Raw genomic sequence first — 17,209 nt, 5'->3', positions numbered from 1 at the left:
TTTTGCCCTTTGGAATCGTTATTTTACTCAGTTTCTAAACCTCAGCTACCGTATTGCTGTGTTTGGTTCAGAAGCAGACATGTGCAGGGCCTAATGTAGCTCCTCGCTGTTTTTCATAGATAAGCTTGGTTATACAGAAACAAAAAGAACAACACAGTTTACTAATAGCATGGGAACTCAATCATTAAATGAGAAGCAACAAGAAAACAAAAGGACAATGAGTGCAGCCTAGAACCAAGGACTTTGTCTGTGATGTCATAAAGACCTGAAATCGAACCAACATGTGGTCACTTGACATGTGAGGTGTCAAAGTGCGAAAGAATCTTTATCTATAGACTAAGAATAACACTAGGTCCTGATGCCATGATGACACCTATTCAAATACAACTGAAGCACACGTGCAGGAACTGAGACTTTGTCATACAGAAATAATCTTTTAAAGCTCAACAAAAGAACTTGTACTGGCTGCATGCGCTTAAATAAATCACATTATCTGGCTTTTTGTTCTTTGATTTATAAAGATTTTTAAACAAAATTTGGCTTTTTAGCAAACATAAAAAGACTGAGTGACCAATAGCAGTGTTCTACTGTGTTTCCTGTAATAGAGAATAATTCCCTGGTATTACTGTTGCATTTTTTGAAACTTAGGCTGGACTGTTAGACGTGTTACATGAATTTTGCTGTGGTGTTTCGAGTGTGTGTTTGTGTGTGTGTGTGTTTGAGAAGGGGAGAGCAGAACCTTGTTGTGAGACTGTTGTATTGTGTCTAAGTGTCCAAACACGCGTGTGCCCATGTTTGATCGATATTGCAGAAAAACTGAGATTGATCAGTTCCCACGGTGACTGCAATAACAGACTCTGGAGGTTGACCTTTGACCCTGAGAAGCCCTCCCTTTCTCCATCTTCACATCTTCTCATCCGTCTACACATCCTGACATTCTTTTTATGTGCCAGGCTTGTGGTAAAAAGGGAAAATCCGGCCAATGAATCGTCCTGTCTTCTTTTCCCTCCTCGCCCTCCCCAGTCTGTCCTTTCATCCTATACAGCATCCTTTTGGCCTAAGTCTTCTCAAAATGAGAGGAAACAAAATGTGCCCCTTAATGAGCCTCACTTCAACATGGTAGAAATGTAAGGCCGCTACAAAACCAGTGTCGCCATTTGTGCACTTAAATAATACGTAAAGAAATATTAAGATTAGATAATTGATTAATAAAAAGGTGCAGAAGAATCTAAATGCAATTGGTGTTACAGACAAAACAAGAGATAATAATGTTTAGTTTAGTTGATTTGTTAGCTTAAGCCAGTGCAGGCACACACACATCTGTGAGAATTCAGGAGAAGCGTGGCACTACATTCATGATGCCAGAAAAACAAAGTATCTCTGTGGGTCTGTGTGTTGCAGGGGAAAGAACGTCTTGTTTTCTCAAGGTCGCTGACGATGGCAACAAACCCCCTTTTCTGTCTGATATCAGCGCAGGGATTTAAGGATGAACCAAGCACACCCAAACTTTCCTATTCAGTTTTTACTTGATGCATAAGCATATGAAAGATAGAAAAATCAATAAGGCAAGAGACTGGCTAGTGAGAGGCTAGACACGAATTTCAATAGGTTATCTTTTCATGCATGCAATTTTTATTGTTGTCTGCTTTGGCTAGTCTGTTTACTAGATACAAACTAAAATCAAAAACTTTCAGGTAATGTCTGGCAGCTTTTTATTTTGAGCATATTTGAAATGTGCAAGAATGTTAATTTCAATAATCCAGGCAGTGTCTAAATAAAAGTTGGACTCAACTTTTTCAGAGATCATATGTGGGGTATTACTGGAAAAAAGAGCTTATAAGAAATGTATGTGTTGCCTCATTTCTGAAGAAAGTTAATCCATGAGTGGAGGTTTAAAGGAATCAAGTTTCCCTTCTTTTTTCCTTTATAAAGCTATTGTTTTGTACTTGAAATGGACTACATAACCCCCACAATACACACACACCCACACACACACACACACACACACACACACACACACACACACACACTCTCTCTCTCTCTCAAACACAAACACACACACGTGAAATCTCGGGGCTTAGAGCTAAGAAGCTATCAACTAATTATCAAAAATACAGAGAAACCCTAATCAATTATTCACATGAACATTAGCCCGCTAATACGCATGCAGCCCAGAGAATGGCATCTCCCAAAAGTAACCTCCCTCCTTCTACACACATACACAGACTACACACACACACACACACACACACTGACTTATATGCAATCTTGTCAAAGAAACAAATGCTTGACAGTAATACCTATTCCTGCATACACACACTAACATACACACATCAGCGCAGCCTCCTGGTCCCTCCCCACCACTCAGCTCTCTTCTCTACACCCCCCACCTCCAACATCAGATGCAGACAGAGAAATTGCACGAGTTGTGTCTATACAGTTCAGGCCTGGGAGATACTGATCATGGAAACCTCATTGATTCATAAGCCAGTGGATCTGAATCCCGCACAATCATTACTTGAGTTACTGCTGCAATTTATGACTTGTCTTTGTGTGCTAAGTCAAAAAGGCATGTGGAGGTGATGAAGCGAGTGTCTTTTTATGTAGACATTGACATGACTCGGTGCTGGTTTCTTTTCTTTTCCTAATGAGCCGCCATGTTTCTAGGCCTTCTTCTTAAGATGGATTTAAAGTACAGCGTAAAGCTAGAAACTGCCATAATGTCGTTGTCTATGTGTTAAATATCAGTGACTCTTTTGATGCTTCTGACAGATGTCAGTGATTTATGTACATACATGTGCATGGACATGTGTTTTTGTGCAATTCTGTGTGCTATTGACAGACAGTGGGAGATGACCCTATAATACTTGCCTGGCTGTCTGTAAGTTGAGAGACAAGACAAGATGAGAAAAAGAGGAGACAAAGAAGACAACAGGCTACAGTCGTCCCCTTTTGTATTATTCAGAGCAGGAGAGACAGTCCACCTTTCCTCTCTCTCACACACTGACATATTTACAAACGTACAGGATACCCCATAGACATACACACATACTGTATGCAATATACCAATAATGCAGCTTGGAACACTAAAGCTTTTAAAATGCAGAGACTGACGCAGTGATGCTTTCTGTCTGAGAGGGCGGGAGACAGAGATTCCCATTAAGGGATGGGACGGGTGCTTCGTTTTTTTTTTTTTTTTTTTTGGATGGGTAGGTTTAACAGGGGGTAAAGCAGACAGCTGTGAATCTATATCCAAATGTGGCACAGCTCCAGAGATCACTGGGATCACAGCCTTTGATGCACAAATTAAATATCTGAATTAACTAATTGAACATATCCGGAGCGCTTGTGATGTGTAAACAGGAGAAGTACAAGGAACAAGAGGCATTAAAACCTCAACTCGGCAGAACAGATGGAGCCCTCAGTCTCCCTGAAGTGCTTCTCTGGGCCTCATCTGACAAGACACACCGCGACAAATGCATCTGTATTAGGAGAAAGATATCTTTGCAGCACTATGAGGCCTATTGGTGGTGCGGTGATGGGAAGTGCAGTGCAACATGTGGCATATAAAGTATTGGCCTAAGGGAAGGTGAGACTGCAGCTTGCCACCTGAAAACCTTGTCTTTTGTGGTTTTCTGTTCAGTATCCCTGGTTCGTTTCAGAGCTTTAACAGTGTTGTCGACACCTTTCTCAACCTTTTTCAACTAATTTGGTTTATTGCTAGCGCGGTTGAAAAGCCTCTTTTTATCCCCCTCTGAGAGGGCGCAATCCTAAAAGAACGCAGTACTGTAATGGCTATTATTAGTGTCATGCCTTTATTTCACATGTATGGAAGCATTTTTCCTCGGCTCGTGCCAGGTTTATGGTGTTTTGAGAGAAACAGAGAAAGAGATTGAAAGATTGAGATGTAAAGAAGAGAGAATGGTGTAAGACTAATAAAAGGTCTTGCTTGGTGCAATGTAAAAAAAAAAAAAAAAAATGAGAGGAAAACTAGAACCAGCAAAGAAAGAGTAGAGATAAAGGATAAGGGATAAGGAACAGGTGTCTTTGTCCTACTTTCACAGTGGAGTTAAAACAAGTTTCTCGCCTGGGTCTTTGCTTGGCTTGGGACCCCATTGAAGTTTCTCGCCCGTCGCCACAACACAACCACAATACCTAGTGTTACTTCTGTGAACATCAGACATTGCTGTGCAAATTCAATCACCGGCCTTCCAGTTGAATATATAAATATCCCTCCACTCTCTAAGTGTAAAACTAGCCAGCAGGCTGTCGACTCTGCTCATCTACTGTCTTATCTATTGTCTCCTGCGCCCCCAACCCCTTCAAGCCTCCCCACTCCCTGTCCAGAATAGACAAGCCGTAAATAAGCATCAAAAATAGACATCGGTGGACAACTGTTGACAGCCCAGTGACGAAATCGGCAGACACAGCCACAACCTCTAGGCAGACCGAATTACATGCAGATAATTGAGGCTATGCAACACTGGAACATTTTTTAACTTGCGTGAAAAGCCAGCTGAAGCATTGTGTTTCAAAGTGTGGTTTGGACAACAAAACCTTTGCTTATTATTTCTTCAAGAATGATTGTTTTCTGTTATACAAATGTGCAGTGTTATTTTTTTATGTTTGTATATTATTTTATTATATACAGTGTTTAGCCTTCACTTATGAAAAATTCAGTTTCAAATCCAAGTAAAATGGTACTTGTGTGTCAACATTAGCGTCTATTATTCTATTATAAATATATAAATAGATGTCATCATTAGTTTAGCTTCCTTTTACAAAGTGAATGTAAATGTTTGGATGCCCCTTTTTTGCAGCTTGTGCCTTGATACTTTACAAACTTGACAAATCTCTGACAAACATAAAATGCCGGCATGCATGAAAAAAGAAAGATAAATTATGTGACAGGTTTGCATAGTTTTGTGTGGTGAGTTTAGCTTAGAGGTGGAGGGTCGGCGTAAGGTTGCAGCGGCTACACCTCAGCCTCTTTGACCTCCACGAAACTATATAGCCGGGAGCCATTTAGAAACAAAATGCTGGCACCTCTGTCTGTATATTTACTTCTCAGCTGACATATTGCCACGCTGAGCCACACAGTCTGTCTGCAGATAACAATACATTTTACAAGTATTACTGCTAATTTGTCCTTTCCTACCGTGAGCACCTCCTTTTTGGAATGCAAAGTTTCTGATGGGAGGCACTTTAAAAAGGTTCCTGAATAAGCTGTAGATTTAACACAGCTCATAACAATAAGCACAGAAAAGAGGAGTAGGGAAAGGAGTTGCTTTGTACTTTGGTGGCATATAAAGTGTTTGCACGCTGTTAAGTTGATTTGTTAACAACTGGGCAACTAAATCAAGCCCCCATATCCACTTTGTTTACTCATTTTGTTTTTCTCTCATTTCCACTTCCACTCTGCCTTTCAATATCTCTTTCTCTCTCCCCCTGGTGATTTGACTGCCTGTTGCCAACTTGGGAAACAGCTGTGTTACTTTGGGGCCACCGAGGCTAACAGTACAGCCTAGTCACCCGCATCACCGTCTTAACAAACAGCATGACCTGCCAATAAAAAAGGCTTTTACCCTGATGATCCTCAAACAAGACTTAAACACAACCTGCTCTTTCTCCTGCCGAATGGCCAAAGTGCTCGCAAATGCGAATCAGGCTCTGTTAAGTTGCTTGAAAATGAAAAACTAGAGGAGGTGGAGGCATTTTTTGTTTTTCTTTGCTACTTCATCAGCAGTGGTTTGCAGAAGGGGAGCATGGCAGAGACAGATGGAAGCTGAAAAAAAAAAAACCATCTCTTCTACAGGTTTAGCAAGGTGGTGCAGTTGATCCACTCAAAAATGTTCAACCATCAACACTTGAATTTTTTGTTAGTGTCCACAAACAAGTCTACTCCCTGGCCTGTTTTCCCATATTGAGAGAGAATTTCAGTTAAATGCTAAAACATAAAAAGAGTCTCAGGCTCACAAAGAGTGAGAAAGAAGGAGTACAAGATAGAGGAAATGCTGTCGAGGACAGTGGAGTCTATCATTGCCGGGAGCTTTGTAAACTTGTACTTCATGACAGCCTTTCATCCCTCATCAAAGCAACAAGTACATGAACAGACTCTGTGCATGCTAAGCCCTCCCCACCCCCGTCGTCTCCTTGTAGCTCCCGCTCCTCTGGGATGGGCGACCTTAAATCTTGTCTTTTAACAAGTTTCCTGTTCTTCCTTCCGGCCTCCTGCAGTCCCCTGGTTATAGACCTACTGTACAGGATCATTCCAGTATTTGGAAATGCTGTATCTTAAAGCTCATTCTACAACCATCTGGGGACACAAGGAGGACACTGGAAATGTAGATATAGATCAGTGGTCCCCTGCAGTCAAGCAGCCATTGCATGGCAGATACTAGTGGAAAGTGCAGACCAGAAGAGCATCACGCTAAACACATATCTGCAATCGTGGTGCATGCAAGTGAACAAGGACTTTTTCATAAAGCAATATCCTTTTGAGATACATACGGTATTCACGTGCTGTTTCATTTTGTAACCTGTGGATGTAGTGCGTTACAGTTTCAGTGCTTTACTTCAACAGAAATAAATCCATTCATCCTCTGTAATGTCTGTTAATGAACTTTTTACCATGACAGCACACAGTCTATAAAACAGATCTGAACTTTTTTCATTTTGTAATGCTAGTATAGCAAAAAAATCAGGAGGGCTGTTTTTAAAGTATTTATGAAAAAGAGACTGATGTCTTGTGTGATGGTCAATAATTTATGAATGAAAAGAGGACTTTGTGAACCCCTACCATCCTCCCTTTCCTCTCCAACCCCTCTTCCACTCCCCTAAACCTCTGCTTCTACCCAGTACTACTGATCAAACAGATATTGTTACCACTAAAATAGCAACTTTAAAAAAAACACACAAGCAGCACATAGGACCTGCGTGTAGCCTGGGAGAAAGACTGACAGCAGAGCGCAGGGCGCTGGGGAGGGGCGGAGGAAAGAAACAAAAACTAAGAAATAAACAGACTTAGAAAAAACTCAAAATGAAGAGGAAATTTAGCCTGGGATAGTGACAACAGTAACAAAAACACAATGTACAGCAGGGACGATAAGTGTGTGTATAGGGGGCACAATACAGTGTATTTGTACATGTGTGTGTTGGGGTGGAGTGGGGGGTGTCATCTATCACTGGACAATTGCTGGACTGTGAGGGGTGTTGGTGGAAGCAGGGGTAAGGGGGGGGGGGGTGTTCGGCCAGAATGGTGCTTCTACTCAAATGAAATAATATATCTTTGAAAGCCTACGCCCCGCGCCGGGCCGCGGGCCCATATATCAAGCCCGAGAGCGTCTGGTGGATCTGCTCCAGGCCCATTAACCTTCCACCTGTTCCCCCCTTTGCACCCCCTCCCCACCAACCTACCGGTCCTCTTTTCACCCTCCCCTGTTGTCCTTCAACATGCCCCTCTCCTCCTCCTCCTCTTGCCCTTGGTCGTGCCTCTTGCAGCCCCTTGTTCATCTTCCTATTTAACCCCCCCTCACCTTCTTCTCTTCCTCATTTTCCTTCTCTTTTCTGTCCTTCACTGGCTGTCCTTCATTATCTCCTTCTCTGTCTCTTTCTATCGCTCTTTATGTCTCACAGTAAACTCTTTCTTACTCTCCGACATCTCTCTCTGGCTCTAACTCCATCTCAGATGTCTGTCCTGTCTTTCTCTCATGGTCACCAAGTCTGTTGTCATTCTAAATCATTCACTCTGTCATCCTTTCTCTCTCTGCTGCTCAGTTTCAATCTCATGTCACAGTCTTTGCTCTTCTTTCTCTCTTGCTCTCTTTTCTTTCTGTAAGTCATTGAAACGGTCTCCTTTCTTTCATCCCTCTTTTTTCCTAATCGTCAGCTATACCTTGCTCCATTGGAAAGCAAGCGTGCTATGGGATGTGTGTGCATTGGGGGTGCAGCACAGGCCGCAGAATAATTCAAATGCAATGGACCAGGGACACAGTTACAAATCTCTGCCAACTGCGTGCGGCCGCCAACCCCATCACGCTCGCAGTTTGTCAGGATAGGGGTGTCGAGAGGGGAGGTTGTTGCAAGGGGGGCCATTGACCTCTGTGACAAGACAGACACTGCAGTCTGAGGCTCTGAATGTGGGTGTGTAGTTGTGTTTGTGTGTGTATAGAGGGTAGTATAGATATACAACTTCCTAGGGCTCACAGATCACGCCTAAAACGGCTTATTAATTTCCACTCAGTTATGGGGTGTGAAGAAAAAAAAGAAAAGGTGCAATCACCGGTCAAAGCAGGGTGGGGGCTAAACACCCCCTCCATTTCTAACACACAAACACCTGCACACAGAATTGGTTGCACCTTGAAAATGAAACTGCTCCTGGATAGGTCATGGAGTGTGTGTCTCTGTGTGTAAATGGAGGACAACTAAGGCTGTAGAAAAGACCCTCCAGTCTGAACTGGGTGGTGTAAGTATAATTTCAGAAAAGTAAATTCATGTAATATTTATGGATGTAAATGGAGAGGAGGGGTGGAAGGGTTGAAAATATGCAGCAGGGAGTGGGGATCAGAGGACCTTACATTATTCACTCAGGTAAATCTATAAGTGGAGAATATTCAGGTGTGAGATGTGAACATCAGCCCACCTCCTGCCCAACCCTGGGGATCTGTCTTACTGTATGAATGACTGACGTGCAGCCGCTAAGAGGACTCAAATAAACGGGCAGTCGGCGGTATAAATAATTCTACCACTTAAAATGCTTGTCTTATTTTTTTAAGTTGGTCAATTTCTACTTTTTAATGGCTTTGAGTTGGAGGAAAAGTCACCTGTCTGCTGCACTGGTACAACTGCACAGACAATTTTGTTTAAGCTCTTGAAAACACATTTGTTTTGCATCAAATCAAACCCATCTTAACTTAGTAAAACTAAGCATTTCGAAACATCTTCAAACATTGTCTTGTTGCTTGTCTTTCTAAAGCAACACATTGGAACACTAGCTTTATTTATTTGTGTTTAATAGTACTATCCAAAAAAGAAATAACATAATATAAGTTTGGCTAAGTTTTCACAACTAAAACAAAGTTTTCTACTGTAGATTTTTAAACTATATAAAAGGATGGCCCTTGCCCAGGCTAATCTAGTCTTACCGAACTATTATTGTTTAAAATGGCTTGCTTTATTTGATGGAAGATGAAGGAAAAGTGAAAAGGTTCAAAGTGAATTGTGTAATTGAGTACAGTATGTACAGTAACGGAGTCAGTACTTGTGTTGTTAAATAATTGTGTTCTATGTTTTTCTCACATTAACTCATTCTCTTCCTGTGCTCTAGCTCTTTCCTTTTTATGTTCTTTGACTGTCATTGGTCCTTTGTGCTTTGCTTTTATCTTCTCTCCACTAGAATCTGTCTCTCCTTTCCTGTCCTCTCCTTTCCTCTCTGCTGTTTTCACTCCATCACCTTTTATTTTTTTCCTTGCCTTATCACTTCTTCCTTGTTATTCGCTCTACTTCCCCTCCCTTTCCTCCGCTCTCCCCACATTCCCCTTCTACTTGTCTCCTCTCTCATCTCCCCTCTTTGTTTCACCTCTGTTCTCCTCGCCTGTCCTTTCCTCTCCCCGGCCATCTGTTTCTCCAATATGGCTGTCCCAACTCGGCTGGGAGCTTTTCCAGGGAACAAGACTTCTAATACAGTTCCTCCTCAACTTAATGGCCCTTAGTTCTGCTTTTGCCATTCCTGCTACATGCAGAGAGACAAAACTGAAAAAAGAAAGAGACAGAGAAGCAAAAAAATAAAAAATAAAAATCTGTCTGGCTCCCCCAAAAACTCTCTTGATGACTAAAATAAACAGCAAAGCCACAATTTAAAACGTCATGGCTGGTTTCCTTCCTGCTCCACTTGTATCAGGTGGATGGACTAAATATATGTATAAAGTTACACTGCCTTTTACTTGAGACAGATTTGAAACAATAATATCCTCTTTAATTGAACATTGGTTGTTCTTAAATTGTCAACATAGTTTGACGTCATGCAAAACTGTCTTACTCCTGTTGTTTAATACAAAAGAATAAATGGTGATAGTAGATATAAGATGATGCTCTGCCTTTATAACTTCTTCAGCCATTTTTTAAATGTTTTGAAAGATGTCCAAAACTGTGCAGATTTTTTAATGCTCCTGGAGACACCTCAGCTCTTCTATACTTGTATCCCTTCCGCTACCACATATTGCAAACACTGTTCCCGTTTTGTTTGTTGGCATGAGTTATTTCCAGACTGTAAACAGTTGTTTCTGTGACAAATGCACAAAATTAACATGCCAGCCGATGAACAACTGAAGAGGAAGGGCTTGATGTCTCGCTTTGAAATGCACCGTTGTGTGCTTACATTGGATTAGGAGCTGGCTTCAATGTGGATAGTCACTATGAAGCTTTAAAAAATGTCTTTTGTGGGAAAAGATCAAGACTGTATGTAGTGTATATACATCAAGAACCAAAATGAATAGTTAACATAATCGAAATGTTTATGTTTAAGTTCCAGAATGGGAAAACCATGGGAACTCGAATAATAATAAGTTATGTGACATGTAACATATGTTTACTCTTTTATGGCTGAAGTGAAGCATAAGTTTTTTCTGCTCTGCTATTTTCCATTAATTTGTTTAGCCTCTATATGTTGTGTGTTTACAAGGTACACAAAAGTACTCACTGTTCCAACACCACACACGCTTTTTATTAAAGGGTGTAGAGAGAGGAAGGGGGTGGGGTGGTGGTGTTGAAAAGGGAGTAGTGTTAGGAAGGTGAGATATAAACATATGAATCATCAATAGTCCTGATCGCCCTGCTAAATTCTCCTTCCCATTGTGTTTTTGGGAGTCAGGCCAGCCATCCCAACACTGGAACAATGGAGGAGGGCAGCACTAGACCAGCTACAGTATGACTCACTCACTTACACACACACACTGACGTCCACCCTAATGTTTAGCAACACAAACAGGAACATAAGGAGAAGGGTTTGTTTGAAGGCTGTGTTTGTACCGTTCACAAAGTCAGAGTGACAATTTTTTTTTTTTTATTATTTAATTTTATTTTATTGAACTTTTTCAGATCTTTTACACGTTTGATAAGTAGCCTTAGCTATGTATTGTCAAAGATTTTGTCACACAAACCATTTTTTTGCTAAATATGTCCATTTGCTTTACTGCTATTAGGGTTAAAGCCCATGCACATGGGTGCTTGACATTTCGTGAATATTCTCTGTTTCAGCATAGATTTGATCTATAATCTGTCCTGTTGACCTTAGAAGAAGAGCTGTCGATGCTCAGGAAAGGCTGGAGAGGGTTGCAAAAACGTTTATGAAGAGTTTGGACTTCACAACGTAACTTTCAGGAAGATTGTAAGCAAAGAAAGAACATTTATTGCCATTGTTACCATCCTTAGGAGTAGTGGACCGGCAAAGATCACACTAAGAACAAGTTGTGTAACTGTCCAGGATGTCACAGGGAACTTTAGGGTAACCTCTAGGAAATTAAAAGCCCTTCTTGCAGAGGCTAATATCAGTGTATATAAGTCTGCCCTCAGTCCAACAGTGAACAGCAATGGTCTGCATGGCAGAGTTGCAAAAAGGAGGCCACTGCTCCTCAAAAAGTACATTGCTGTTAATCTACACTGTACTTAAAGCCATGTGTATAACCCTGATCTAAGGATGAATAAGACCAAACTAGAAATTTTCTACTGAATAGATTTTCAACTGAATAAAAAATGTTTGGTAGTGGGCAAACACTGCATTTTAGAATGAAAACCATTATTTGACCCTGCTTTGCTGTCGCTGGACTAAAGCAGCTTGCAACAATTGATGGGGCCATGAATTTGTATTCTAAATTTTTTGTACCAGCAAATTGATCTTGAAATCATCAAGGCATCCCTCTGTAAAGTGATGCCCAACAGAATGTGGTTCATGCAGCAGAAGAACTACCCTAAACACACAAGTTGTTCTATCAAAGAATGAATTAAGCAGATATACTTTCATGTTTTGGAATGGTTGATTCAAAGCTCTGACCTTAACCCTCTGGAAACTCTGTGGACAGACATGAAACATGCAAGGAAGCTGTTCTGCAAACATGAATAGGTTAAACAGTAAACGTTAAGGTTTTTGCTGAAAGAGGGGTTTCCAGACATTTTTAACACACAAATATTTAACGCTGGATAATCTTCTATTAAAAACTAATGAATGGATGTAATGTTTTCTTCTTGCACACTGTAAATACATTATTGTTTTCCCCCTAATCTTTGTTTACAGTTTTCGTGCTTTATCAGTATGCAGCTCAGTTAACAAGCCTTTTATTACGATTCCAGCAGGGTGAGGTGGATTAGAGGGCAAAGTTAGTCACAATATTTTGGATTTAAATCTAGCGTGTGACTTTAGTTACACTAAGGTTACACTCTTAACCTTAGTTACACTCTGCCTGACACTTTGTCACATTATCTAAAAGTTAGTTACAAATTATGTGTATTATTGTAATTAGATGGTAATGATTTTTTTTTTTTTAATCTTGTACATTTTATTCTCTTCTCCTGATCTGCAATAATGGGGCTGCATTTAAATCTTTGAAATCTGGTTTACTGTGCCTACTGACAGGTGTCTTAAGAATATTAAGATTTTTGGTAATTATTTTTTCTTTAACATGCACAAACCTGTCTAGCCAGTGCTTGGCAAGAGGATGGACGAAAGGGTTCATGGCAGGACAGAAGGGGACAACGGAGGGGAGGGGTGGCAGGGTACCGGGTGGCAGGGTACCAGCCGCCTGCAAATGTCACAGACTGACACAAGTGTTTTACTCTCTTAACATAAAAACACTGCAATGTGCTCATGAACTGACAAACACACAAATTGGCACCAATACAGCATATTGTTTTGTGTCCTCCAGCCATTTTCCCATTTCCCGAAATTAATCAAAAATAACTTTTATAACATTTATGTTAAAACTAGTTGTGAAATTACTGATAAAAAAAATCAGCCAATGATCAATACACAGTGAACCAGACATTACACATTAAATAAGTGTACATACATATTTATGTGCCAGCACAGTCATACTGTATCTAACACAATTACCCATGCACCTGTCTTTGACTTCCTTCAAAATTAAAACATTACTACACAACATTGCAACATTTTCACGGATTTTAAAACCAGTCGACCAGACCCTCGTTTCTCCAACATTCGATGTGTTAAACTAATCAAAACTGAAGTAAGCTGACGGGAAAAGCCCACCCACCCCAGCTTCTCGTATCCAAGGTGTTAGAAATAAATGTCCCTCACGTCATGCCTCATTCCCAGAAAGAAAGAGAGGGAGAAAGATGGGGGCAGCGTGCCGCATTGGAAAAGAATGGCTCTTCAGAAGGTCCTCCGAATGGCAGAATATTTGAGTCTCGTGACTGTGGCCAACTTATGGAAACTAAATCTTTAAGCACTTTTTTTTGGCAGGCACCTCACACACACCCTCCTAGCTTGGGTCTATTACCAGAGAGATTCTTTTGTTCTTACGAAGCTAATAATAGTGAGAATGGCTGTTATGTATGAGTGGTGACTGTGTCTTAATGTGGGTGCATGTGTGTGTGTGAGATGAAAGTGTATTTATATCTTCCTAAAGTGTTGCACTACTCTGGTGACAAACTTTTAACTCTACTCTGCTTCCTGTCTTTCTGGTCCCATGCTTGCCTGTCTAACAGGAGATGTCAGAGGTCAGGTGGAGCATAAACACGATATATTTAACTGAACTAATAATCAAACACCTTTTGTTGGAGGTAGTTCTGTCTGAAGCACCTTACAGTATTAGAAGTCTACATCTGCTGGCTTTTTCATGCTTGATCAGACCATTAGCCTGCCTGTATATCCCATGAATGAACAGATGAACAGATAGACAAAACCAGGCATTTTCACAGGAAGATAAAGCGGAGCATGGGGCAGAGGTTAGGTGCAGGCTTTTCTATGCATTTTGCTGTCTAACTCAAGTAGCAAACACATGGCAGGCATTGTGATGCATTTAAAACAAATTTATCCAATGCACACTACTCAGTGCACATTACCTCCCTCGTTTATTATTAACAAATCAGAGCAATAACGCTTAAGTGAAAAACATCTTGTAAAGCTAATATTTGAAGAGGTATCTTTTGAAACAAAAAGCATATAAACTACATCCACACCATAAAACAATAAAGAGAGCTTGGCGAGCTCATGTGCCAATTCTCCTAAACAACATTAAGCTTTGCTCAACAGTCATCCCAGTAGTTGCTAATGAGAAACAAGTATGAATCTGATAATAGTTGGTTATGTAGGAAAAACCGTCAAAGCGACAGCTAGATTATTTTTCAATCCCCCTTGTGCTTCCGATGGCTCTTTAAAAGAGGGGTGGAGGTGGGGGGTTCATTTCAGTTACCTCCCTCGCTTAAGTGAAATACATGCCTTCCTCAGTTAAAGCAATGGCGCTGTCCAACAGGATCAGGAGAGGTTTTGGAGGGGAATCAGTGGTGCAGGAGAGGTTTCTCCTACACTGGGCCCAGGTCATTTTCTACCTTTGTAACGCGCACCCAGCTCAATTACTCAACATCAGTAATATGGGTAGTCATTAGGCAAACATAATGAGAGTACATTGAGCAGAAAATCAGGGAGTGACAAACACAAGTGGGCGAGATAATTAAATTAGGATGAGGCTGTGAGAAATGGAGAGGCTTCACAGTGCAGGAAAAAATTATCATTCAAATTTAAGGGGTAAACCACACAATTACAAGCTAATGCCACACCCTAAGGTAACCCTGTGTGTGGTGTGTGTGTGTGTATTAGTGTAAACTGCACACACACCGGTTGAATGCAAATACAGATTTCGAAAATGTCAACAGCAGGAACAGTGCGTGCTAAATGTCAACATGTGTTTTTCAAGGACTCTTGTATGTATTGTAATTGGCTCTGTTTTTAATATTACATTAGTCTCATTTGTTGTTTTCCCCTTTGAAAACAAAATACTATTGAATATTTGGTGGGGATTTTGCAACACGCCAGAGCCCATGAATATGCAGCTGAGCCTTTGGCGATGCGATGTGAAAGAAACTGACAAAAGGGTCAGACAACGGGAAGAAAAACAGGTGAAGCACAGACTAATCAAACGCCTTTCATGTCGCTCTGAATATTAACCTTCATTTAGAGCTAATAACACTGCAAGTGCAAAATACACACTGGAAAGTCTCCTCTGGGCCTTGTGATGAATAAGCGTGAATTATCTCATTCATTGGACATTGGAGGACTGTTACTATTAGTCACTTGGGATTGAAGGTGATAAACAGTCACAGAAAAAACTGATGTTTATCAGGCAAAACTGTGGTTGTTTTATAGTACAAGAGAAATACATTCAATATTCAGTGAATATATGAGATAAAGATAATTTTAAAAAACATACACACAAATAAATTCCGCATCACCACCATTGTGATGACCTTAACCAAGGACCTTAACCGCAGCTGCGCCAGTGGAGCTGCCCAATGGCCACATGTCAGACTGTGGTTATACTGGTTAACATTCAAGGTGTGAATGTGTGCAACTGTGTGATTTTGATCAAGGCAGTCCTGATAAAGAGACGTGTCCTAATGTTAAAGACAATGGAAATAAACATTTTGTTCCTATTGCGTCTGTTTTTTATGAAACAGTCAGATTTTATTTGACGTATATGTTCATTGGCACCATCTCAAACCATCACTTACAGTGTTTCCACTTAGATCGGAGTAATGCTTCAAGGGGAGATGGGTGGTATGCAGTTCACACAAAACTCTCAGACTAGGACCCAGTTAGTATGAAAAGTGCCTGAAGCTCATAGTCAAAGTTTTCACAACCCATAGCCAAAATGTGTCACACATGTGGTAAATACAGTGGGCTGCTGAATTTTGATCAGGCGGTGGAACAGACAACGGCGGCAGCTATGAGCCAACCCCCCTTCTCCTGCACCCCACAGCCCCTTGCACTCTGCACTAGCGTTGAGCCAGTGCATAAAAAAGGAAGATTAAAGGTCTTGTTGGAGATAAAGGGTTTGAACAGATGATGTTTCTGAACTGTGCAAAGTGCTGTCAATTATACATAATAACATGGCGAAAGTTTTACTGTTGGAAAAAATGCTGGATAATTTATTACTGGCTTGCTGTTAGGGCAAATACAATAATAGTTTAATTTGCTCTCATAACTAATAGGAATGATGAACAAAACCCTGAGTATAAACTGTATAAGAGTTTTACTCACTATAAAACAAAAACACTCTTATGGTTGCACTTTGCACACCTACCTTGAGTTCACGGAAGAAGATGCTGCTACGTGCCCACTCCACGATAGAGAAGAGAGTCTGGTCGGCCATCTTGCACATGAGGCCGAAGGTATTAAGCTTCTCGTGTTTGCCACGGCTGGCCTGTTCCTGCTGCAAGTAGGCCAGGATCTTGGCCTGAACTTGCGGCTCATCTGGCTCACACTTAAGCAGCTCTACAATCAGGTGGGGGAACCCGGGCGGTGAACCTGACTGGTAGGCATCAACGTAGGCATAGCCCATGATGGACTCTGGCGAGCTGGTGTATGGGTCTGGGTACTCAGACTTGATAGTGCGTGTGCCCTGGAAGTGTCCGTAAGCCGCCTGGTAGCCCTGCAGGCTGCCGGCGTGCGGCGGCATCGCCATGCTGACGGGTGAAGTGACAAATGGGCTGCGGTCGTAGTCTGTGGGGGGCAGGGCAGTGGCATGGTGATGGTGGTGGTGGTGGTGGTGGTGATGACCAGTGTGATGGCCGGGGTGGTGACTCAGCGGAAGGCCCTTGGAGGCAGCTGAGTGAATGTTCTGGATGGCTGAGGAGATGGTGAGGTCAGTGGGCACAGCCTGCATCACCTGACTCATGGCCTCAATCTTCAGGCCATTCGCTCGGATAAGGGCTTTCTTCTGCTGCTTGAGGGCCCGATCACGTTTGTACATTGGGCCGAATTTGTTGCGACCACCACGCATCCGATCCGCCCGCACAGCTGACAGACACATGAGAAGAGAAGTGACAAAAAAAAGGAGAGGACAGAATTAGCTCTGTGATATGAAATCATTTTGTGTTCATTTAAGATCAATTCATCTATGGATTATATCAATCCATCAAGTATACAAACAGTTTGTGGCATAAAACGTTTGTCAAACAGGTTAAAAGTGAATGTAAT

General features: G+C 41.4%; 1 protein-coding gene across 3 annotated transcripts in view; it reads right to left on the bottom strand.

Annotated features, from left to right (window-relative positions):
• Positions 1–17,209, bottom strand: part of nr5a2 (nuclear receptor subfamily 5, group A, member 2) — a 62,684-nt gene that overhangs the window by 31,465 nt on the left and 14,010 nt on the right. For all 3 annotated transcript variants that reach the window (XM_067512397.1, XM_067512395.1, XM_067512396.1), the window contains exon 4: positions 16,314–17,029. In XM_067512397.1, coding sequence (XP_067368498.1) covers positions 16,314–17,029 — 716 coding nt within the window. The remainder of the gene's footprint in view (positions 1–16,313; positions 17,030–17,209) is intronic.

Source organism: Channa argus, chromosome 8, assembly GCF_033026475.1.
Source record: "Channa argus isolate prfri chromosome 8, Channa argus male v1.0, whole genome shotgun sequence".
NCBI classification, from domain to species: domain Eukaryota; kingdom Metazoa; phylum Chordata; class Actinopteri; order Anabantiformes; family Channidae; genus Channa; species Channa argus.
This window is presented reverse-complemented; position numbering and strand designations above follow the sequence as displayed.